Source organism: Rhagoletis pomonella, unplaced genomic scaffold (assembly GCF_013731165.1).
Source record: "Rhagoletis pomonella isolate Grant_MI unplaced genomic scaffold, Rhpom_1.0 Rhpom_scaffold_00005, whole genome shotgun sequence".
Taxonomy (NCBI): Eukaryota; Metazoa; Arthropoda; class Insecta; order Diptera; family Tephritidae; genus Rhagoletis; species Rhagoletis pomonella.
Window position 1 is genome coordinate 18,002,171 of NW_023458559.1, and position 26,767 is coordinate 18,028,937.

General features: G+C 35.2%; 1 protein-coding gene across 8 annotated transcripts in view; it reads right to left on the minus strand.

Moving 5' to 3' along the window:
• LOC118738747 (formin-like protein) overlaps window positions 1-26,767 on the minus strand; it is a 141,258-nt gene that overhangs the window by 20,821 nt on the left and 93,670 nt on the right. For 7 of the 8 annotated variants that reach the window (XR_004992947.1, XR_004992946.1, XM_036469684.1 and 4 more), the window contains exons 2-6: window positions 26,308-26,394; window positions 7,710-9,434; window positions 7,438-7,651; window positions 7,068-7,360; window positions 6,457-7,011 (exon numbers count right to left, since the gene is read on the minus strand). Coding sequence is in view for 6 of the 8 variants with exons in the window: in XM_036469684.1 (XP_036325577.1) it covers window positions 6,457-7,011; window positions 7,068-7,360; window positions 7,438-7,651; window positions 7,710-9,434; window positions 26,308-26,394 (2,874 nt within the window). In the remaining 2 variants the exon portion in view is untranslated. The remainder of the gene's footprint in view (window positions 1-6,456; window positions 7,012-7,067; window positions 7,361-7,437; window positions 7,652-7,709; window positions 9,435-26,307; window positions 26,395-26,767) is intronic. The other variant, XM_036469682.1, reaches the window with a different exon arrangement.

Genomic DNA, 26,767 nt, shown 5'->3' on the forward strand with positions numbered 1-26,767 from the left:
TATTCATGCTTTATTTAAAATATAAAAAATTAAGTTACTATACCGTTTCAAAAATCTGAAAATTCACTGCGGGAAATTTTTGTATTCACTTTTTGTCTTCGCCTTCTCGGTTTTGCCTTTATGAGTTTTGAAAAAATTTTTGAACGAACCATTATATCACATTCTTAGGCAAATTTTGAAAGAATATTTTCGATACTAAATCTTAATAAAACATAATGTTGAAATCAGCTTCATATAGAAACAGTGTCATCGTTAATTAAGAAAGAGATGTTCTTAAATATCATAACTTTACGACACTCACATATTGACTAGATTTTACTATTTATTTTATTATATTTTAATTTGAATTATTTGTATATAAAATGATAGCTCATTCCTTTAAAAATACTAAATGAAAATAAGTTTAATCTTTGAACAACATTAAATAAAAATCGACAAACTTTCGAACTTTCTGTTTCAATTTTATCTCTTAATATTTTGCAGTTTTTTAGCTCATTCAATTTTAGTCTAATAAAGTGCAAATTTAAAGTAGCTGTGATTTACAGTTGATGTGTGGCATATTTTTGACGATGTCGGTATTTTTCTTCCATATTATCTAAGTATGTTCGACGATTTTTTTAATGAAGAAAATGAGCAACGCCTTTATCAAAAAAAAGGTGCTTATAGGTGGGTATATATAAACGAGTTTGTAAAAGGGGGCGGGGCACATTCCATAGGCGTGGAATATTTTATCAGCTATAACTTCGGAACCTTAAGTCCCACGACCTTGAAATTTGGTATGCAGACATATCAATGGTAGGTGCTTATACGAGGGTATATTAAATGTATTTGTAAAAGGGGGCGTCGCACATCCCATAGGAGTGGAATTTTTAGCTATAACTTCGGAACCTTAAATCCCACGAACTTGAAATTTGGTATGCTTATAGAAGGGTACGTATAAACGTGTTTGTAAAAGTGGGCGTGATCCATACCATTGGCGCGGAATATTTTTTCAGCCATAACTTCGGAATCATAAGTCCCATGAACTTGAAGGTAGGTGCTTATATGAGGGCATAAATAAATGAGTTTGTAAAAGGGGGCAGGGGCACGTCGTATAGGCGTGGAATCCTTTATCAACTATAACTTCGGAACCATAAGTCACATGAACTTTAAATTTGGTATTCAGACATAGGTATCTATGGGAGGTGTTCAGAGTAAAGCATATGTAAATGGGTTTGTCAAAGGGAGATATACATATATGTATTCATCTATAAGATAAATCGGATATTTAAAACTGTGTTTTTTTTGGAACCTTACCGTCTTTAGATTATTTTGAAATGGAAAGATTAAATCGTTTTTTAATCCCGCGATGCTGTTACACGAAAAAGGTTCACACATAATGAATAAAACTCCTTCCGAATTAAGCGTTCTACCAGAAATGTGCAGCTATACTAAAACAGCCAAGCGAATAGGCAGCTAAACGGAATGTACCGTAGTACACTAATTTTAATTTAGAAATTTGATCGTTACATTAATCCACCTAATATTAATAATGGAACAAGATTTGTAGTACAGAAAGTGGTGATCAATATATATTAGTTAAAGCACGATAAAGCTAAAAGTATGGCTCATAAGAATGCCTTAATGTAAACAAAGAAAATAGTTTGTCTCCTTTAAATTATGCTGGACTGAATATTTGTATTACTGTTTTATATTTTTATTTGTTTACCCCGAACGACGTCGGGTGCTCTGCTAGTTCTCATATAAAAATTTAATATTATCGTTAATTTCTTCGTGATCCAATGATCGGATTTAAACCAAATTAGTATGGGACCACCAGTGAGGTAAAACCTTTCCTTAAAAAAAAATTATAGAAATTGGTTAACGTGGTCCAAAGTTATGCAGTAACATACATACAAAAAAATAATATTCCGACGAATTGATAACCTTCTCCTTTTTCTGAAGTCAGTTAAAAACTAATATTTCTTTTTGAAATTTTCGAAACTAGCACAAGCAAGTATTTTTTTGTTCTCAGGATATAATATGAGGTCATCAATGAGGATTCAATGTTATTCAAAAATGTGAACGCAAAAAAAAGAGAAAATCGGGTTTCTTGAGGAAAAATTTGTGGAAATTACAAAGTGTCCAAAAGAGCAAATTCCCTTACTTTGAGATAGTTTAAGACCGTTTATGAAGTGGGAAGTTAGAAGGAGGAAGGTTTTTCGGAAGAACATTGTAATGCATGGCGGTTTAGTTATAGATAACGCAACTCCCGATCGAGCAGCTATCAGAGAAAACATGAAGCAATCACCGGCAATATAGAGACATTTTTGCACGAAAATTTCCAAGAAGGGATTACAACAAAGATGTGATTAATCGTTTATTTTTATCCTCTGATATATTGATAAGCTTAAGCAAAAATATTTGTAAAAATAACGCAGCCAACAAAAATGAAAAAAATATGGTGCGGAAAATGCTAAAACTGTTTTTGATAGACTTTTTGGTGCGGATTAGAATCCTCAAGTATAAAGTTTCCATCAGCTCCAGATCTTGAAAGAAACGAGGTCAAAGTGTCAAAAAATACATTTTTTGCAATATTTGGGAAACTATATCAAAGAAAGGAAAGATGATAGAACCTTTCACTTAGGCTTAAATTAAGGCTTGAACTTTGGACTAGAATCCCTAAAAATATCATCCCTACACCTTGACCCCACGGACACTTATAGTCATTTATTAATAAAAAAAAAATTGTGCAATTGGAAAAAAAATTGCCAAAATCAGTTTTTGCTATTCAATAAATGACTATAAGTGTCCTTGGGGTAAGGGTGCAGGGATGGTATTTTCAGGGATTACAGTCCAAAGTTCAAGCCTTAATTTAAGCCAGATGCGATGAATCTGCTTAAAGCGCCACACGCTGAATTACTTAATGAAATTGGTAGGACAAACTAGTATCGCTACTGACCCCAGGTTTTTTTCTTAAACTATGTACATTTCTTTTATGAACTTCAGATTTCATCGTATTATAAAATAGTCCCCTGAACTGTTTTTACTTCTATGTTCCCTTATTAATATAAAGAACTTTTATTTTTCTGCTTGAGCTACTCTCTTAGTAGCCCAACAGAATTTAGGGTTGTGGTTTTTAAAGTCTTCGATCCACAAAAATATCTGAAGTTAGGGACACTTATTTTCATACAAAACTATAAACTTAAATGTAGAAAATAGGTTGCTATATGTTTAAAAATTAAAAATATCTTTTTTGAAAAGAGAACAGAGTTTCAACGAAATAAAAACAATATTATGAAAAACAAACTTTACTGTTTTTATGTGCGCGTTGGAAAAACGTAAAAATGTGCTTAATACTTGGAAGCTCATGTATGGTTAACAAAACATAAAAATACATTCATTTAGGGCCAAATTCAGTACAAAAATCTGTAGTTAACTACCGATTCTGAGTTAAATACGCACTGTGAATTTGGCCCTTATAGAAATTATTCTCTCGGAAATATTATTAAAACGGATATTGTAACATAACTTTAAAATTTTAACTGGGTGGCAACCCAAAAATATGTATGGATTGAAACACGTCAGATTACCTATCATTTGACACGGATATTGTCATATTTTTTATAATTTTACGGAAAGTGAATCTTATCCATTTCTTGTGACCATAGTTTAGCTTCAAATGTGCCCCTTCTAAAGTAGATTACTATGTTTAAATTTGAGAATAATCCGCCATGGTTCGCAGGAGATACGAATTTTGTCGTGCTAGATGTGAGCTCTGAACCACTGTGCGGCGTAATGATTGCCGTCTTTTCTATATCTTGATCTAGCTTTTAGTAAAACTTGCGGCCATGAAGGGAATGTACATAATCCGTTATAAAGGGGTATTTTTATTCAAAAATCAGTAGTCACCATATGGTATCCAACCACCGTTTGCTTTAGGTACCATATGAAAGGGATTGGAGCAGCGGTTTTTTGCTGCACAAATAATTTGATTGCCCAACATAAATTTAAATTCATTTTTGGCAATGGCTAAATATATTGAATAGAATGGCCTTACTTTTACTAGGACTGGAGAGCCTGAAGTCTCATACTGATGAAAGACGGCATTCTTCTTGCTGGATATTGAGAGTGCCACATTGTGAATCTTGGGAAATTCTGCAAGCAATTTATGATACACACTGTTGTCCTTTAAGATTGTTGCAATACCAAACGATGGCTCCTTGGCTTGGAAGTTGAATACCACTTTCTTAAATTTTTTGTAGGACGGGTATATCCATGGGAATTACCGAGATATCAGCTGTTGTTTTGTCGTAAATGAATAGCTCGGATTGCTGCTCCGACTTTCAGATCGGTGTCGTTATTGGGACACTTAACGCTGATTGATTGCTAACCTGCATTCTAAAGCTGATTCTCCTGATGTACTGTCTAAACTAGAGATATGTGCAGGACGATCTATGTCCATTATTTTGCCTGCTTGTTCCGCAAGCTTGTTAATATCTTACTGTTCACTGATGCTGAGAATCATGCTAACATTTTCAGGCAGTTGGTCACCCACAACTTGACCACCAAAAAGTCGCATGAGCTTGCGTTCAGAGAATTCGCTGAATACGGAAATGATAAGCGATTTCAGCGTTTCGTACTTAATCCCACTGGGTGGAGGTAGGGATGTTCCGATATAAGTAAATACGAGTATGTACTCGATACTTTTGTTTCAATAACAACTACTTTTTTTACTTGAATCGTTTCATCGATACCTACTTAGTATTGAAATAAAAGTACTTGTATCGAATCGATTTGAGGAAGTGCCATATCTTTCGGTCATATATTTTCTATGGAATTGCTTCGCTTTTATGAAAAATAATTGATCTAAGCAATGGCACCGCCAAAATCTAAAGAGGGGATATATTTTTACAAAGTTCAAGCAATGCCTTGTAGCCGTAACGTTTTGTGGGAACCTTTCAAAGGTTTAATTTTTTGTCTAAGTAATCGTATTACTTCTAATGTTACTAATGATCAAATAAACATACCGATACCTCAACTGAAAATATATTGAAAATATTTGAGATAGGGCGCTTTGAATCGGCAGCTGAGATATGGCGTTTTTGTACCGAGTTCTGAAAGAGGGTGGTCTTGAAAAGTTTTCTGATATAAGGCGTTTTTCAATCAAATTCTGGAATAGGGTGCTTTTGAAAAGTTTTATCAGATAGGGTGCTTTCAATCTGGCTGCCGAGATAGGTCGATCTACCACTCAGGTGTCGCAAAAGGTATGTCACAGATAACGCCTGAAAATTACTTTCGCTTTGTTGCATATAAAAGGATGAAAAATTATCGATATAAGTAGGTATCGATACATTCGGTTCACTCATATAAGTAGTATCGAAATAGGGATTTGAGTAAACTCATTTGAGTAGGTATCGATACTTTGATGGTATCGGAACGTCCCTAGGTGGAGGTTCCAAAACATCCCTCCCTAAATCTAATGTACTAGGATCGATATTTGCGAAGAGATGTCTGAACTTTGTCTCATCGGCAGTTAGGCGTTGCAGGAAGAAAATCATTTTAACCTGGAAAAATCACACTGCTATGTTTTAGGTCCATAATGGTGGGAATTTTCTGCACAGTCGACGCATGAATCCATTAAGCCATCTACGGATTACACCGTTTGCCTTAGTGATGCAAGTCAAAAAAATACATCATGCTTTTTCGATCTGATATAAAAACCGATATTTTCGATGTATCGAATGAATTAAAAATATACAAGAAAATGGAACAATCGCAACTTCGATAAATTTTTAAGTATTAACTCACAGTGAAATGTATTAATTGATTTATCCCAGTTATACAAATAAATTCATAAAAAATAAATATGATTTCAGGTGCTTTATAATCTAAAAACTGTATCTAATGCTTGGTTTTCATGATGTCAACAGCTGTTAGTTCATTTAGTGTCAAATCACTGTGCATGTCAAAGACTGTCGTCAAATTTTGGTGTCAGGAGATTGACATTCCGTTTATAATACTGAAATCAAATATGTAGTGAAATTTTTGGCATTAGTCAAGAATACCAGCCGTTAACTATGGACAAACCAAAAATGTGGCTCGGTGGCTCTTTATGCCCTAGTATTTTGTTCCTTGTTTACTTAAAGATCTCGCTTTAAAAAGCAAAACATTCATATAAATGTATAAAATACTTCTTATTTTTTTATTTTTGGTTGTGAAGTTAAGAAGAGTGATACGGATAATTAATCTCAGTAATGTAAGTTCAATTCAATCTCTTTTTCGATTTGAGTTATCATTCTTACAAACTATTAAATTTTCAATAAACCAATTTTTGAAAAGTCGAATTAAATCGAATTTGCACCACCAAATTTCGAATCGAATAATCGAATGATTGGGTAATGTTCGAAATCCGGAACAAATCGAATTTGAACCTCCAGTACCCATCCCTAATTTGTATATTACGCAAAATCTTACCTTAAATGCTCGCGTAAAGCGCACTATTAGCGCGAAGAATGCTGCTGCATCGGCGTTACGCGATGATTCCCCGAAATACTCAACGCATTCTTTGAATGCATCCTGTGCATTCTTCAATTCCATTTTGATCTTCTTCAACTTATCCTCGGAGTTATTGAGGAAATCTCGCAGGATATGAGTTTGTGCACCTTTCACTCGTTGTTCTGCCTCCTTCTTCACCAATTCCATGCCCTTTTCAAGGTCATGTACGTCCGTTACAATATTTTCAAGCGATACCTGCGATGCTTTGTCTGTGCAATACAGCTCTGTATCGAAATTGAGCAGCTCAGGGAACTTTTGCCTTATGGTTGCCACGATGTAGTGCAACAGTGACGTGCGTTTGTCAGTTGACTTGGTGTCGATTAGCGTATCGAGTGACTGCAATTTAAATCCATATGCGGGGCCACGTTTGCTACTGTTGAGGTAATTTCCGAAAGCTAGAACGATTTCTAGAACGGCTTTAAACTTTTGGGATTTTTTCAGGGAATTGGAAGCGGTTGTGATGGCTAGTATTTGCTGAAAGAAAAGAAATATTATTACTGCATTTTTAGGGGAATTAAATTTGGACTAACTGGACTGATCAAGTGCAGACAGTCGAAGAAATTGCCCATATAATTCATAATAGAGAGCTTAGATGAAATGCGCTCCACACGGGACAATTGCAACATGAATTTATCCTCTTCGGTGAGTTGGTTTTGATCTTTACGCTCGGCAATGTATTCCTTGTAGGATTTCACCTCTACATCCGTGGGCACCATTTTTTGCAATAACTCCACATTTTCCAGAGAAAGTTTCTTCAAATCTAAGCTATGTATGGCAGCAATAACCTCATCGATAGGCATATCCAATTTACGACGAGATATTGCTAAGAGTGTAGTTAATTCAATATAATATATATTAACTTCTTTACTATTTAATTATTTTGAAAAATGTATATAATACCAATATTTCGTAATCTCGTGTGCTCCAAAAGCGATACATTGTCTGGCTTCTTGAAGCGTTTGCTAGGATAGGAGTGGAGGCCGTCCACTTCTGAGTTGTTGCCATTTGTCAAGCCGCCGCCGATACCAATTTTAAACCGCTCCTCAAATTCAATGAAATCAATGTGTTTGAATATCTTTTCATCGTCCAATTCGTTGAAAATAGTATCACGAACCTATTAAAAAACGAAAATTCACTTTCAAGTTTTGAGTTTGAAGTCAATAATGCCTCACCTGATTTGGCTTTAAAGCTATCCAGTTAAGCGTGGGCAGTTTATATTTCGTCGGTACTTTGCGCTTGATTGTCATGGCACCGTCTGGAGCGGGCATGAAACCGGCCACAGGTGGAGGGGGCGGTTGGAACGCACACATCATAGGCCCTCCGTTGGGACCAGAACCATATGGTGGTGAGCGAGAACCTACCGAACCACCATTTGCGGACATTGTTGGCGAAAGCGGACCACCATTGCTTAAGGAACCGCCAGGCGCAAGAGGCGGTGGTGGTGGCGCGGGCGGTGCGGGCGGAGGTGGTGGCGGAGGCGCCGCGCTGGCAGGCGACATAGCAGATGGAAGTGGAGGCGGCGGGGGAGGCAGTGGAGGAGAAACGCACTTGTCCGGAGAGGTTCCGCCATTTTGTAGAGACGTTTCACTATTCGAACCCGAGCGCGGTAACGACCGCGTCAATGTTTGTAACTCGAGATTCTTGCTTTGTAGCAGCGATTCACGCTTCTTAAGCTCCTGTTCGTTCTGCTTCAGTATGCGCCGCAATGTCGTGACCTCTTCGTCAAACTTCAGTTTAGTGGTCAATAAGTCCTCACGCTCTGCTTTCAGCACCGCCACCTCAGTTTCGAGTTCGGCGAGCTTATACATGAATTCTGAGTTGCGATCCACCTCCCTCTCTAATTGGTCCTCCAGCTCCTGCACTCGTTCTAAAGCTGCAGTCTTCGTCTCAGAATCTTCCATTAGGCCCGCCACGTCGAACACATTGTCTAAATAAGCGGATATCTGCACTTTTAGCTCCTCCGATTCAGTCATGCGTAGCTTCTCCAGATATTTGTCCAGTCCGAGAGCCGTGAATTCGTATTGCAGATGCACGCGATAGTTCATGTCCTCAACGGAGTGAACTACAATGTTCATGAACTGCATACACGCTACCATAAAGTCAATGTTGAAGGCCTCAAAGTTCATGAAGTATTCCATTAGTGTTTGAAATCGACGCTTCTCCTGGCACACATCCTTAAAGTTGTCGAACGAGGACAATATTATCTCGTGACCCCCCTTCACCAAACAAATGGCAGCCAACAGCTCTAGCACCAAAGCTTTCGTACGCAGCGACTTGTGTATCAGACTTAACGCTATGCAATTGATAGCTTCTCGGTGTTGGATGACCATATTGAAGCCGTATTTGTTGTTCATTATGGCCCGCAAGCACATGATGCACACGTGTATGTCATCAGTGGATGCACCCATATTCAATTTGGCTATATGTCTGGATCGTCGTTTAATGCTGGGACTGTCAAGTACCTCGGCCAGCGAGGGACGTAAAAAACCATTTAAACTACCGCCAGAGTGGCCCGAGTGAGAATATGGGTGGTGCCGGGCACCATCTAAATTAATGCTACCACTGAGAGGAGAACTTACTCCCACCGATGAACTACCCAGCCCATCGGCGGAGCCTGAACCGTTGCCTCCGCCCACTGTCTGGCTGCTTGTCATATTCAGGCGCTCATCTGAGTCAGATAGCGCTTCTTCAACCCGCTGTTCGTGGCGCATCATCTGCAGGCGAAAACTTAGGTAATCCACAAGAGCGTCCAGACCCTGGTTCGTGTCGTCGAGAAACTCCTTAACCCATTCAATGTGATTGGTGCGCAGCGAGATCTCGAGATCACGCAGCACCTGCGTCGACGTGGACTCCCCGACCATTTTACGTTTCTGACAAAGAAAGTAGAGGAAGAATAGCTGTAAGTGTACAAAATTGTCCCGGGCAGGAAGATGGGTGGGAGCAAGGCAATCGGTGAGGATAGGATAGGAGAGTGTGCATTTGGATATTAGTCGTGATCAAAATTTCAGATCAAGTTTATTTATGGATTCAAATGATTACGTCAGGATTTTCAGGATTTCAGGATAACAATGGTGCATTCAGTTTTGGGACAGGTGAGGTGAGGTGTGCACAAAGGTGAACCGAAAAACAAAACAAATTCGCATATTACATGTGCATGTGGTTGATTAAGTAAGAGATGAGTGTAGAGTGTTGTTAAATTGTGTACGAAAAGAAATTCACAAAGTCCACGTTTGAAGAAGCATGAAACGAAATCATAAACAAAGTAAAAACAAGGTAACGTATAAGTGTGTGAGTGTGTGAGTAGAGAAACGAAAATTTTGCATTAATTTTCAGTATTTGTAAGAGAAATTTAATTTTACTACATACAGAAATTAAAGGATTCGTTCAAGCCGCAAAAGTATGGATAGTAGCAGGTTAGTCGATTGGAGCCCAAAGCCAATACGCTCCTAACACATATTAATGTCAAAAGCAAAGCGACTAAAGAGCTTTAGCCTGTAGACTTTAGAGGATATTTTAATATTCAGTTACTTTTATAATGGCTTTTAGTTAGGTACACCCATTGTTAAGACTTTAGACAGTCGGAATCTTCAGAAAAGCTTTTCACTGATTACTGATTTACACCTTAATTTATAAATATTTGATTTTTAGTGCATTTAATTTAAGGGTCTCGAAATTGGTAAACTAACTTATTTTGTGTGGTGTTTAATTCTTTTTCAATACTGTAAGGCGAGGGGAATGGACTCGCCGTCATTTTCAAAACAAGGTCGTCAATATACCCCATTAATAATATTTCTACCTTCTCGCCAAACTCCAGAAGGACAATGCTCCATCACATCAGAACTTTTTTATAGATGGTTAAAGTTTCTTTTATTGGAAGAAAACTCCTCTATTAATCTTTATGAGAGTGAAAAGTAGCTTAGTACCTTTTTTCAATTTTACAGCAGAGGAAACAAACTTCATATAGCCATTTTCTTCAAGTATTTGGCAAAACTTTGAATACAAACATTTTGCATATTTAAAGGAAGATAAAACTAAAAAAGATTTTTGGCCTTACCGAATTTTTTTGTCTCTTTTGGACCTTGGAAAAATTTGCCTTTCATTGAATTTAAACGGAAAGAAATAAAAAAGTAGCTTAATTCTTTTTGGAGACGATGCTTTTTTAATTTATATTGCTTCCAATATGAAAATACGATGATTATCAACATTTCACTCTAAGCTAGCGATATGTACTTACTTTTACATTTTTATGGAGCATTTTAGTTCTCTAATTCCCAGTTTACAAAATTTGCTCAAAGAAGCCCCGTTCTATTAAAACTTGATGGGTTATAATGTTCTATGAAAAAGATAGTTACTAAATTCTACCACGACTCAAAAAAAAAAATTAGTCGTTTTTAGAAATAAAAAAGTAACTTAAATCTTATTAAAGACAATGCTTTTTTTAATTTATATTGCTTCCTATAAATACGAGGCTTAGCAACATTTCAGCATTTTAGTTCTCTAATTCCCACTTACAAAATTTGCTCAACGAAGCCCCGTTCTAGTAAAAATTAATGGGTTATAATGTTCTATGAAAAAGATTGTTACTAAATTCTACCACGACTCAAAAAACAAAAATTAGTCGTTTTACGCATGTTTCAAAATTGGATTTTTAATGAAGATGTAAGACTTTGACTCCATATAAAAAATACCACAGCCACCCAAAAATAGTGTGGGGGTTCGGGGGTTCATTTTCCTATATATTTTTATGCGCTGAACACAAATCTGAAGTCTGTTTTACTCTACCACGTCAGAATATTTTCCTAACAGCAAAAAATTGTCTGTCACATAATATACGCAATGGTTTTTGAGGTTAGGAAAAATTCCCAGCGTGATGGAGCAAAACGGCCTTCATATTTGTGTTCAGCGCATCAAAATAATAATGGTAGTGCGATGAAAAAATTCGTCTGGAATATAACTACCACGTAGGTTGACGCAAACACGATCTACCTTATGGGATTCGCGTACGTTTACGCTACGTCGTCGACTGTCTGCGCTTTTACTCGCACATAGGCTAAAACATACAGGCAGGTTCTGTAATTCACTTCCGAGTGAATTTGAGTCGAATTCGCGTTGAGCTCAAATTGGCAAGGGTTTAAATTCACTCGGAAGTGAATTGCAGAACCTGCCTTATACTCGTAGTTTGATTTTGGAAAAAAAGCCCGAGGGCCACAAATTAAGTTTTACATTCTCTGCGACTAGCCTTACAGTATTCAAATTTTCGTAATTCGACGAATATACCTACATATGTTATTTTTCTAATGTTTTCGACTCCAGTATTCGAAGTAAGAATAATAACTTTTGCTTGGTTCATTTTGAGCTTGTTTCGCTTCATCCGAAAAAAAGTGATACAGACCTTTTAAGTTTACCTTGTATGTATATGTATACTAGGCGACAAATGAAAGTTCTAATATAAGGTGCCATCCCGTATTTAATTTAATTTTAATTTAATTTAATATTATATTGAAAACATTAGTGCATTAAGATGTAATCTTTACTTGCACAATGATACAAACAAATTGCAAGAAATAAAATAAAAAGTACAGATAATAATTAATATTACAATATAGATTAAGGTAATGTGAACGTTGAATTACAAATCATATATTCTAAAATAAAACAAAGGTAAGCTTATAACCACTATTCTTGATCACGCTTGGAAGAAAAAAAGTTAAATATGAGTTTTTTGAAGTTGCCTATGTGCAACGCGTTCTTCAAGGACAGTGGAAGGGAGTTCCAGAGCCTTACCGCATTAATAAAAAACAGTCTTGAAGTGCATAAATAGTTAAATCTCGGAAGAATAAGACCTGACGAACGTGTACTCTTGGAGAACTTAAGTTTATTGTACAGATATTCCGGGCTCTTCGTGATAAATAATTTGAACATAAAAATGCAATTACGCGCGTTCAGTAAATTTTGTAAATCACAGCCAAGTATAGAATTACGCATAGATGAGAGATGATCGTATTTCTTTAAACCAAATACATACCTTGTGGCAGAGTTAATGGCGATATTCAATTTTTGGAGTGAATGAGAGTCTAATTTGCCGTAGACGATTTCAAAGTACGTGATATAAGGAACAATTAAACTTGTAATTAACTTTTTCTTAGTGGCTACCGGTACATAAGGTGAAGTTACTCTAAGACATCGTAGAGTAAAAAATATTTTACTCACAACTTCATTAACATGATCATCACACGCAAGTCTAGAGTTAATAACGAAACCCAAATTCCTGGCTTTGTCAACTAATTTAAGCTGGTTGGCACCTATAAATAAGCTAGGAATATCCGATGCCAAAAATTTATCTTTAGCGACAGGTATTACACAAGATTTTTGAGCATTGAGGCAAAGTAAATTCTCCCTAGACCATGCAAATATTGAGCTTAAGTCCTCGTTAAGTTGTAGACAAATATCCTGAATCGATCCAATTTTATTAGAAACATACAGCTGCACATCGTATTCCTCGGACTAAAACTAGTAACACTGTCAAAAAATAATAATTCGCTCAGAGCGAGAGAGCAACATAAAGTACGGGATCGCTTTCTAGTAAAAAATGGTAACTTCTGTCAACATCAACATAACCTCTAAATTTTGGTTGCACATTTTTGCTTATTTTGTATGCAAACACACTCAGGTCACACATGTAACTAACCAAATATAATTTCAAATTCATTAGAATCCACTTAAACAAGTAATTAAATACTTTTCGACACGAATTAGCAGAGTGCACTTTGTTCTTGTTTAGAATTTGGTTGCCAAACACACCACAGCGGATCGTTTGACACATTTACCAGAATTTACCAGCAAAAAATCTTCGGATTAAAACTGGTAACTTCTGACAGAGAGAGGACCTTATTTACTCTCTTTCTTTTCCTCTCAATAGTCAGAGAACCCAGTACGTGATCGATTTCCAGTCAAATCTGACTTATTCTGACTAGTCCGGACTCGTTCGGGATCGCAACTATAATATTTCTAATTATTTTCATGAAAAATTGTTTGTATTCTTTATTTATGAAAATATAAACCATATAAATCAAAGTTTCATACTTTATATAAAGTTCACAAAAATTCAACTTTTTATTCAGAATTTGTAGAAAGTTTTCGAGTATGCAGTTTTGTAGCCAATTTGAGTCGAATGAAGTGCAAGTTTCAACCGGCTAAAAAATCGCGTTGATTTTTGAGATTTTTGTTTTGTGACTGCTTTTGCGATTTTTAGATGCAAAGTGCAGTTTACAAAAACAGGCGTTGATGTTATGAAAGTTTCATACTTATACGAAAAATAGTGCGAAAATCCGTCTCCAGAAAAAAAATCTCAAAAATCAAAGCGATTTTGTAGCCGGTTGAAACTTGCACTTCATCAGACTAAAATTGAATGGACTACAAAACTGCATAAAAATTTTCTAGAAATTTTGAATAAAAAGTTGAAAACTTGGAATTTTTGTGAACTTTATATAAAGTGTGAAACTTTGATTTATATGGTTTATATTAGAGAATAAAATATATTTTCATAAATAAGTAATGCAAACAAATTTTCAAGAAAATAATTATGAATCTTATAAGAGAACAAGGTGTACGCTGTTTAGCTGAGGGAGAGTGGGAGGCCAGGTTTATAGTAGTGATCGAGTTAGAGGAGTAGAGGAGGTAGGGATTACCTTTGTTGCGAGTGTTTATGCATCGATTTCAATGAGCTCATATGGTTTTTAGATGCAAATCAAGTAACCACGCACTTCATTTTCATGTGGGCAGGCCAACGGAGCGGTAGCGTATGATGCAGAGGTGGCAGATGTTTGCGTACCTGTGACTTTGTCACGGTTATTCAAAAGTCAGGGGTAACTGATGTGACCACTTTCAAAAAGTCACCGTTATATACTGTGACCAGTGTAGAGTTTAGAGATCGATGCCCCCTGACACCGACTTTTTAGAAGTAGGCTTATTTTGAAACTTTTCTTAGCAAGTAATTTTTAGCAAAAACGACTTATATATATATATATTTCATGATCCAATGATTGGATCTAAACCAGATTAGTGTGAGACCACCTCTGAGACACTACTTAAAAAAAAAAAAACAGGAAAAAAATATTCCGACGAACTGATAACCTCCTCCTTTTTTGGAAGTCTGTTTAAAATCATGCGACTTTTGCCCCTTTTCTTTGATCAAAAATTCTATATACAGATTGTAACAATTTTTTCATAAAATATATTTTGTTTCTTACATATGTATTTAAAAATGCGTTTGGTTTACTTTCCAAAACGCTAAAAATTTACATATCTGGCAAGATTTGGATTGATTTCATCATTTTTATTATGGCTAAATTTGTCCGTAAAAATGTCCAGAAATAGCAAGAATTAGTGCACCGTTCTTATAGCTTAGCATTTCACCAAGTTATTTGTGTTAAAGTCGTTTTCGTAGCTCCCGGTACAAAAAAATTTATATACATACAAGCTTAAACGGCTAAACTTTGTTATAATAATTGTTATCTACTAATGCTGCTTTTGTGTTATATTGATGTACATAAGTACTTTTTTAACTGCAATTTTGTTCTCATAATAAATGCAAACTATGCATATTGTATATTTTTAATATGCTCCTCACTAATAGGTTTATATTTTAAGATACACATTTTTTTGGCAGAAAATTATCTCTCCTAGGAATTTATTTAAAATAATGGCGCACACTCATAGATGAAATAAAGTCGAGTCAAATGTGAGGAGAAGCTTTTTTGACAGATTCTATTGACCGCTGTGGTGCAGTGGTAAGCAGTGCGCGCTTCCACTCCGCAGCAGCTAGGTTCAAACCCTGGTCAAAGCAACATCGCAAAAAATATAGAAACAAGGTGTTTTCTTAACAGCGGTCGTTCCTCGGCAAGCAATGGTTAACCTCCGAGTGTATTTCTGCCATGAAAAACAGCTGCTCATAAAAATACAATCGCCATTCGGAGTCGGCGTAAAACTGTAGGTTCCTCCGCTTTGTGTGACAACATCAAGGCGTACGCCACAAGTCGGAGGAGAAGCTCGGCCAAACGCTAACATATGTGTAAGCGCCAATCTAATATTATTATTATTATTGAAATTATGTCAAAAAGCTATAACTAGCCTAACAGGCTAAAATAATATTCGCGGCTTGCGTTTTGGTATGCACGCCGTCGAATTTGTTTTTTGCGTCACCCGAAATTGGCTTGCATGCGTTTCCATTTGATTTCATTGAGCGAAACGTCAAACCAAAATGTTGCGCAGAACAAAAATTGGAAATTGAGTTAGCTTCATACGCACGCTGTTCAATTTCGGTTGGTCCCATACAAGTTGTATGGGTATGAGAAATTTTTGACAGTAAATTGGAGGCGTGCGTAGGTTAGCCTGTAAGAGTCGATTTTATTTTGGCTATGAATATGGAGCATAAGTTTCGAGAGGGAAAATAATGAAAGCCTTTATATACATGGTAAAAGATTTGTATTACTTGAAGATATGTACTTTTATTCGGCTGTGACACTTTTTTTTGCCACTTTCGAAAAATTTTCAGCGGTAACACTGACTGTGACAAAGGAACAGTCGCAATGAAGTTTTTGTAGTAGAATTGCGCGATTGCGCCTGCCCCAAAAGCAGTAAAGCTGATGCCAGATAAAACGTGATAAAGTAGCAGTGACAATTACATATCGAGAAACTGCGACCAGTTATTTAAGACTAAAATATTATAAATGTTGTTTGATATTCGAATTTCACATCATTAAAAACGAGTGTGAATGATTAAAACAAACAACGAAAATAGTCAGTGGTGCCAAATAAATAAATAATGCCCTTAGTTCACTCGGTAAAAGATTTTTGTTTGCAACTTTTTTGTCACTGTTTTTACCACAGTCACGGATGAAAATCACTGCGACTGCAAAGTCACAGTCACAAACAACGTTCCTCAAAAGTCACGAGATCGCCCATCTCTAGCATGATGTGACCCTTTTACCATTTATTAATTGGGGGACTCTATTGGAGGAGTCTTGCTCTAGCTGCCGTAGGCTGCTGTGCAATGAGCTGAGACTTATTCAGGGATGCACTCATGCAGAGCCCCTGTGTACCTTGCAAGCCGTAGCTTACTACCATCTCAAAAATTACTCCAGGAGTGGAGTGGGAGCGATTCTTAAAGACTGTGCGATAGTCAAGTTGGGTTAGCGTCAAGAATGATAGAATACAAGATTGCGCCGATTGCAGCAGAATTCGTCAGAGTAATTTTATTTTGATAAGTTATTTTTGCGCATCAACAAACGAAATCGATTCATATAGTTTGTTGAACATCTCTGGTTTTAACCTTAGTCGATCCAAGGTTCAGGAAAAATGCTGAAGAAGCCTTTCAGGGGGGAGATTCTGTAACCAGTTAGCGAGAAGTTTCAAATCGATGTCGCACTTGTTGACGTAAAAATATTTCATATCATACATCAACAAACCCGATACCGATTACAAAATTGTCCCTACTGGTTACAGAATTTGCCCCCAGGCAAAATTGATATCGTCCGATTCAGCTGGAACAAAAATGCTTTAAACAAGTAAGTTTCTCGGTATTATGGCCTCGAACCGACATATATACATCGTTCATTTGAGTCAGTATTAAAAGCTCTATTAACTCCTACATTCGAGTTTTGATGGGCAAGTCTCCCCTGAACCGTTTTTTCCATATTTTTGGCCTATTTGCGCTTTTGTTCGAAACCTAAATGTTTCGGTACCGAGTATCGAGAGCATTGGATACTTTTTAAATCGGTACCGTATATCGATCAATACTTAAAAGTATTGACTCAGCACATCACTACTGCTGTCAACTCGACTGTGACGTCAGCTAAACAGCTGATTCTGTCAAATTCACTGAGAGCCGATTAGCGGTGTTGCCATCGGCGCCACCCTCTGTATTCTCTCCACCGTGGGTTAGCGTTGACCATGGCTGAAAATGCCAACGACTTATTACTTCACTAAGTTCAGCGAAGAGATATTTCAGAATTGCATAAAAAATGCATACCCAATTAAGAACTAGCGAATTACTTTTAAACACAAGTGTGTGTGTTTGTTGGCTGCATTTGGTTTTGTGCGGGAGTGCGATATAAGTGCGAGTGTGTGTTCGCTGCACTTGGTTTATGTGGGAAATGCAATACAAATGTGTGTATGTGTTCGCTCCTCTCTGTTTATGCGGGAAATGGATAAGTTGCTTAAACAGTCGCCTAGTCTATATCGAGCCCTAGCCGTATTAATAACATTATTTTCAAAATTTACCTGCTTTTTGTTGCAGACATGCTCTTAGAGCTGTTATTATTATCAAAGCGATTTTTTTTTTAAAGAAGACCTACTATAAAAGTCTTTGTTGAAAAACCTGACATTTATACGCAATTTTTTTATCGGTTTCTGAATGACATAAAACGCTTTATTATTATTAACCTCTTAAGATCTGAGCATGAACCTATTAAGGTAGAATATTTTTTACGTTTTTCTACCTTTTGGGCATAAATAAAATATTTTTTAATAGGTTTGGAGCTCAATATCTCATAGAGAGCAGCACATGTGGTCGGAAATTGAAATACATACATTAAGGTGCACATATGGATATATCCTGGGTAATGGAATGGTAAAATAGGAAAGAAACGGAAAGATCGTAATTATTGCAAAGTACTAGAAGTGTGCTATATTCAGCCAAAATTTTTATAAGTATAAGCAGTTAAGTAACAAGAAAAACAAATGAAAAACGTTTCGGACGGGTCAAATAATGGAAGTTTTTTAACGCATGTAAAAATGTTCAAAAGTCAGCAAAGTTTGAAAAAGGGTTCTTTTCTTTGAATTGGTTGGTACACTTATGAATTATGAGAAATACCTCTCACCTTTTTTTATGAGGCATAGTACGAGTTCGGACGCGACAGATTTATCCCAATGAATAATGTAAATTTTTACTCCGATCTTCTTAATGAAATTTAACAATCGTTAATATATTGCTACGCAATGAACCGATTAGTGTAAAATTTTAGTACATGAAAGACAAAATATACATATGTATAACTATCGATTGGCATTATCAACTTTGACCTAGATGTATTTTTACTTTTTTTCTTTTGGTTGATTTTTTTAGGACATACCCATACGTGTAACCGCGGTCACAATTTCTTTCAATAATACAGTATATTTTGCTTAGCTGTCCATCCTTCTTTTCACGAAAAACTTTTGCGCTTAACCGAAAAAAGCATTTTAAAGAATTTTCTTTACTACTTCTATGCGAAAGGTATCCGAATCCCTAAGAAACCTAATAATGAAGGAGCGCTTATCACGTAGAAATTACTGCAAACGAAATTTTTTCCGAATGGTATCTAATTATCTATATGGGCAAATCTAAAAAACAGGTAACCTTGGTGTTATTTAGCTTTATTTTCACTGTTGGAAACTATATCAAGCTGGTTGATTTTGGATATAATTCATTGAAATATACTTGAAGCCTAAAAAAAAATCAATCAATTTGCTTTATAACTTTTGAATTATAGGTACGGTGACCATCCGTTCTATTTTTTGCAGGACCGTACTGTTATTTAAAGGTCTGTCCCGCGTAGTTTTTCAAAACAGAAAAACCCCAAAATGTACTGATTTTTTCCAAGTGTCCTGCCTTTGTCCCGCATTTTCTTCGATATTTTAAAATTAGCTTTTCCTAATCGAAATAAAAGCAGCGTCGATAACTAATTGATAATTAAATAAGGTTAAGCTGGTTCAACCAGTCAATGCGTTCTCAATTTTGTACGGTTATGGGCAATGGATGATGAGAAAACGAAGACCAGCATCAAATATATCAATAACACTGTTCTACAAATTTTGTGGTAATCGCTTAAGAAAAATAAAATGTTTTCCAAGCCAATTTTCTTTTCAAAGAAGCGTTTTCGTAATTTTTTCGAAAAACGTGTTTTTGGTACATTTCGGAGCTATTCGTCAATATCTCATGAAAAAATTATTCAATCAACATAAGCGACCTACAGTCCTCTTACAAAAATATATTACTTTGCCGATTTTGATGAAAATGATTAGTGTTACAAACGACCAAAATCGAAAAAATTTAAATTTCAATCATTTTATTTTTACAGTAAATGAAAATCTGATGAGAAATGTAGATGTTACGGAACACAATCTGCACAAATTATATACTTTTGCAAAGGGCCCATCAATACCTTTCGAGCTGTAGGTCGTTTCATGTGATATTGACGATTAACTGAAAAAAGTACTAAAAATACGTTTTTCGAACAAATCTCGAGAACACTTCTTTGAAACCATGGGTATTATTTTCGTGTTCAACGACCCAAAGTTTGCCTAAAAAATTTGCTTTACAGAGGTTCATATTTCGTGTAAGGTAATATGTAATATGCCTTATTATAATTTTGTAAATATTCATTACAAAAAGAGTAATACCAATGAAGCAAATGTGATTTATGTTTAAAGTTTAAAACTACATGAATAATTAAGAAATATACACTCCTCGTTATTTGAAAGCGCACTCTTTTAATACTTACTAGTTACAGTTTTCCTTTTGTTTGTTTAATATTCATTAATTTTTTATAAAAAATATAACATATTCTACGTCTAAATCCGATTTTAATAATTTTTGAAAATTAAAAAAAAATCAACATAGGGGCGGCAATTTTTTTTGTTGACGGTGCTGCACATTTTCTTCCATGTAAAAATTTTGTCAAGCATACTTTGTATGGAAGAAAATCAAAAAAGGGTGAGCTATTCAAATGACGAGGAATGTATATATGTATGTAATATATTTTTGTTATTTTTATACTACGCAATTATATGTAGGTACATTTTTTTAATAATTGTCCTGCATTTTCAAAATATATTTGTGGTCACCGTAATTATAGGTGTTTAATTAAAAAATAATAATAATAATGAAAACAAGTGAATTTTGTATATAATTTTTAAGAGGGGAAAAATTAATTATGTTATAACTTTTGAAGCCCACGATATTCTGATTTGAAATTTAATGGACATTTAGCACTTATGCGTACACTTCATAATATGTAGTAGGTAAGAAGTGTGTATTAAAAAATAATGAAAAGGCAAGTAACTCAAAGCCTGTAACTCCAAATTTCACAATTTTCAAAATTTTCGGTTTATCGCGTATAGTTTTTGAAGCATTTAATTTTAAGAACCATTTTAAGTATGTATTGTATTCTACAAACAATTAAGAATAATTTGATACCTTAGCAAGAGGTTTGCTTTCAGAATAAACCACCTTTTAAAGATAAAATATTCTGCGATCTTGAGCGTAATTTTTATTCCGAAAATATCTTAATTGAAGGCACATTTGGAAAATACGTCGAAACGATCTAAATATTTTTATAACTACTAGTCCTTATAGCCTTGCATATACTAGTCCTTATAGCGTTGCATAAAAAATTTTTCTCTAGAAGCGTGTAGAAACCCCGATTTAGTACTTTTAATTGTAGTCAGAATGTTTCGAGCGTGGTATAAAATCAACTTTTTTTTCCGACAAAGGTTCTGATAGTTGCACGTACTTAATTGGAGCCTTCTAAATTCAATGGCGTCCCCAGTTTTGCCCGATTGTCTCCACTTTTGGAGATAGCGGTACTTGAAACTTTGTTTAATGTTGAACTATTTTATAAAAAAACTCCCTGTTTTGAAGATATTTTACTAAAATTTTTCACACGCTGGTATTTAAATATATCCTTCACTATCTTATAAAATCATTGAAATCGGTTCACACTAAAATCTAGCTTCCATATAACCGATTGTCCACAGACGTTGTTTTGCGTTATAACTCCTCCAATTGAACAGGTAAAAATTTAGTATAGGTTCACTTTAACATATAGCACGTATACAATTTATTATTAAGATATGAAGTTATAGCGCAAAAACACATACCTGAGTAATCAGTCGTATTAGAGCTAAACGTTTAAGTGTACCCATTTCGATAATTTTTAGGAATAATTAAGGTAATATTAAAAAACCGTTATGTGCAAAATTTAAGTAAAATAACTTCAAAACTGAGCGAGTTATTTATAAAATAGTTAAAATTTAATAAAATTTTCAAATACCCTTATCTCGAAAAAAGGAGCCAATCTGGCAAAACGGGGGATGCCATTGAATTTAAAAGGTCCCAATGTAGTGAGTTCAACTTTCAAAAGCTTTGCTCAAAATTTACAACTTGAACAACGTAATTTGAACCCAGCTAGCTTATTCTTTTGTTTTCTATTTGATGTTTATTCCTCGTCCAACTTTTGAAGCACTTGATGAAAATGAATTACACTTATATTAATCGATTTATTAAGAGAGTACGAATAAAATGATATATAAACATAGGTGTGCTCACAAATTTAAAAATTAATTTTTTTTTTGGAGTGTACCTATTTTTTAGATTTGCCCATATAACTACAAAAGTGACAGCCGTTTTCGTTGTTCTGCGAGATGAGCAAAATATGGGTAAGTGTAGAGCCAGTGCAGGTAAACGTAATACTTTCTTTGATAATTGATAATAGTTGCAAATTTTTAACGCAGGTATCGATAATGTGCAGGTATGTTGAATGCATCTATCGGAGCAATTTCCTTATCAATGTTACAAATAATGCCGCTGAGGCTCTGGCTTATTTTGCTTTTGACAGTTTTACTGGTTTTATCCAGAAAAGTTGAGGAACGTAACTAATATTTTAGCCCTTTGATTTTTTTCAAGCAGCTAAGTTATACATATTTTAATCATACAATTTTGAAATTAGAGCACCCGGCACTGGTATCCGATAGATATCCGGAATCCGGCTTATCCGGCCGTTTTTCTGTTATCCGACTATCCGACCGTATACTGGCTAATACTGGCTAACATCCGGTCGGATTTACGGATTTTCATAGATTATACAAGACTCAATTTAAAAGTCTAGTTCAGATTTTTTTTGTAATCAAATTTAAAAGTATCTAATTAGTCATTAGAGCTAAAAGTGTATACATAAATTTTTCATTATGAAAAGAAGCATTTCCGCATTATCGCGCAACAACCTATTTTTTTCAACATAAATACTACCCGATGCAGTAAGCACTCTTTTTGCCAGTGTAAACAAATTTGAAATTCTTTGCGACTATGCTTCCACCAAATTAAAAAATTTCCTTGTCTGGGTATCAGTGTTGCCAGAACTTTTTGGACGAACCGGCTAAATTGGCAAATAAAACCGGCTAAAAACGGCTAAAATGTTTCAACTAAATTTCACATGTTCTATTTAAATAAATCACGAGTAAAAAGACTATTTCTTGGAGAGAAGTTACAAATTCGAGCCGGAAAAAATTTTGCCAGCAAGAATTTGCAATTAAGAAAAACATATGATTGTGGCACATGGTTGGATTTTTTGTTGACGATAATTTGAATAAACAAGTTCGTGAAATTTAAAAATTTACAAACTGGAGCGATTTTAAAATGAAAAATACTTGTTTACTTAATTAATTTAGGTAATTCCAATGATTTGAAAGGTACTCGGCAAAAAAAACTGTATTCTTAATCGGAATGCAATCTCAACCAGAGTCGATATGCGTAAACCCGACAAAGAAATTGAATCGTATGTTGAAGAAAGTCGGACTGACAAGATATATACACGTGATCCTGTTTTTTGCCCCTCTGAAAGAATTTTAAAAATTCTATACAAATTTCTTTTGTTTGAAATGCAACCGTGGACACTAGCTGGCAGATAAACTTGTAAATTTGCGTTCGTACAGAAAATTGCAAGTTTCTCTACATGAGAGAGAATTTGGGAGCATTTTTTCTTACTATCTGACACTTTGAGTGATAATTCCCGCTGGATTTTCGACGAACAAACCTATTGTCTTCCCTACAAGGCCTTTTCAGACTGACCGATTCTCAATACACTCAAATAGAAACCAATACACATAAAAAACGCTGTAAAAATTTCCCTTCAATTTTAAGGCAGTAAAACAACGACCTTAAGTTAACATCAATCGAGGCCATATGTTGACAAGGGATGCAAAATCACAGTTACACAAAAGAACTGGTCAGATTTTTTAGAAATCCCTTCAATTCTGATGTAAAATATGGTGCCAAAAGACTTCAGATCTCCCATTTGGATGACCTGTCATATGACCGGCAGATGTCTCGTAGAATTCCCAGAGAGTTTTGCTGTACATAAAAATTTTTGCTCTTTTATTTTCATTTTGACTCACTTCAGTGTTGGTTCCTTTAATTTAAGTTGGCATACGGTTTTTGGAATTTAAATAAGTTCTCAGCAAAAAAGTTTGTTTTAAAAAATACATATGTGTACATAGTGCTTGAAAATATCAATTTTTCCCTTACCTTAAACCTTTGGGAGTGGGCAAAAATGATGTTTTGTAATTTAGGCAGAATTGAATATGCGCTATCTGGGAAGACAATATCTACATGTAATATTTATTCTGTTTGTTGGCATTATATCCAAACACAAACGCATCTTAAGTGTCTTAACAGTGAAACAATTTCTTATTTTCTAAGTTTGCGAATAAAACTTCACACTTAAAATTAAGACATTTATAACAAACATTTTATAAAGAAAATCCCTTCTTCGTTTAAAATAAAAATAAGCGAAATCGGGCCAATTTCATACAACCCTGCCTGACATGAAAATTTTCTCCACCATAAGGCTATTAGCCATTTCTAACAGCTTTTGGGTCACTTAGTCAAAAATGGAAACATATATACATATTTGAAATTTAGGAAAACAAGGCAAATAGCAAAATCTGCTAAAAACGGCTAATTTTTTCTGCAAAACGGCTAACAAATCGGCTGCTGGCTAAATCGAAATTTCTCCGGCTGTTTGCTATCGCAACCGGCTAAATCTAGCCGGAAAACGACTAAAATGGCAACACTGCTAGCAGCCGATCAGTTTGCGTTTGCAGTTCAAGCAGTAAGCATCACATGCGCAAGCTGTTTTGTTGAGTACACACAACATACATGATACAAAATTATTGCGCTTGTATAGGGAGCTCTGCTCACGTTGTGCACCACTGGTCTAAATGAAGGAAGGCACGATCATGCGATCTTACATCCACCTAGAAATCAGTTCATAAATATTACCACGAATAGTAATGGCGAATTAACAAGGAATGATCACCGTAGGTATATCAATTGCTTCATTTGAAAGATATTCAAGAGATTACACGACTCATTTAGCCAATGTACCGGTAAATTTTTCATCCCGTGGGACAGCGAGGATTCTTGGCCCTCCTATAACAGAAAATGCACTACTTCTGTGCTCTTGAGTTTCCTTATAAGAACTTTTATTGGCATACGCATCGCACCAATGTTGTAGTTGCAAGATCATAGAAAAAGATTAAGCATGGTTAGCAGAGATCTCACAGGTGGAAAAAAGACCATCGCACATGACACCGAAGGGGATCGGTATTCCATATGGTATCACAGCGTTACTATTATGTTCGATGAAGATACTGCGCCTTAGTGGTTTTAACTTAAACCAAAAATTTTGGCTTTACAGACTATATTTGCCTTTAAACGCTGTTTTGCAACGCAAGAGTTCTTATAAGGCGCCGCGAAGTAAGCGGGCATTGCTAGTCCCTGATAAAAATGTAGTTGCTGGTTAGTTTCGTTATGCTGAGGGAAAAGAAACTGCTAGAAGCAGATGAACTTTTGCGGTTCAGCGAAGAATATTGCGAGAGGCAACCAAGAAATAGTACAGTTAAGTGACCTACTGTTTCATTGAATAATAGGCCTGTTTTTCACGTATACGTACATACATATGGGCATTTCCCAAAAAAGGTAAACCGAAAATGCAATTAAATGAATTCAAACGGCTTTATAACTTTAAATTTCGTATTCAGATGACGAAAAAAGGTTTTGAAAACGCGAAACGGCAGGGAGAAAAAAATTAAATAAACATTTTAATTTAGTATGTGTTACTAGCAAAAATATTGCATGGGGGAAAAATCTGTCACGTCCGATATGTCACGTCCGTTACCAGAGTTTAATTCAAAATTAAATCAACAACGAATTGCTTCTGATTAAAAATGAATTGGTTGTAACTGTTCATAATTTGACTTTATTTAAAGAATGTTTAATAAAGGAAAACCTTACAGGATTCGCTGAGTTTTGCTTATTTTTACATGTACTCTGAAATCACTTCTGTTTTTGTCGCGTCCGTTATGCCCTCTTTTTCAGTGTTCCAAGTGCACCTTATTTGTTTGCCAACCAAAGGACGGTATAAAAGCTACACAACGCAAATTTTTTTTTACAAGTGACTTCAGTTTTCGTATGATTTATTTAATTCTAAATTCGTACGAATGTCGCGTGCGTAACCCAGGATATGCCGATATATAGGTACATACCCGTATCTACGCTTAAAATTTTAATGAAGCTGTAAGCGACAAACTTTATGTTCGCTTATAAATAGTTGTCGATAAAATCAAAACTATTTGTTTTTAAATGGAAATTGCCGATGCTCGTTTCTTTTGCAGCTTAAGCGTAGATGTACTACATATGTAGGTGAAAAACAAACCGGCCAATATTATCAAAATAAATCTACAGACAAGGTAAAGATGTACACAAAAGCCATTATAAAATTCTATTAAAAAAAATGAGAAATTAAAGAAAAATCAACTGCTCAAAAACATCGAAATAAGAAATGCGACTAAACTACAAATTATAGACAAGTACTTTTTCAACCAACTGCAACTACAATACGTTTACGCTAAAAACGTAAGATACTACGTGTTTTCAAACACTTTAAAACTTACCCGATGACTTCGAGAGGCTTTTGGGTCCAAATATGTGCGCAGTTTGTTTAAATAATGAGCGGGTGGATCCTTTGCTTGTACCATTTCCTGCAAAATAAAATTGAAATTTTAAATTATTGGGAATCATACAGTGTTCCCTTTATTTAAAATTTAATTTGTTGTTAAGTCAAAATAAATTTTTCTCACGCTCACCTACGAACAAAATGATGGTGAAATAACACAAACGGCAAAAACGCAAACTTGCTTTATTTCACTTTTAAATGGGAAATAATACCAAAATCTGAGTTTTGCTTTATTTCCTACAAAGGTTTGAAATAAAACAAATTTTGCCTTATTTCCCATTGCTTATTTATACTATTTGTAAAAAAAAACTGTTTACTGACAGAAGGAAAAAGAACTTCCCTGCAAACCGAAGTTCCCGAAATCTTAAGGAAATCGTTAGGTGTATCTCATTTCTGTA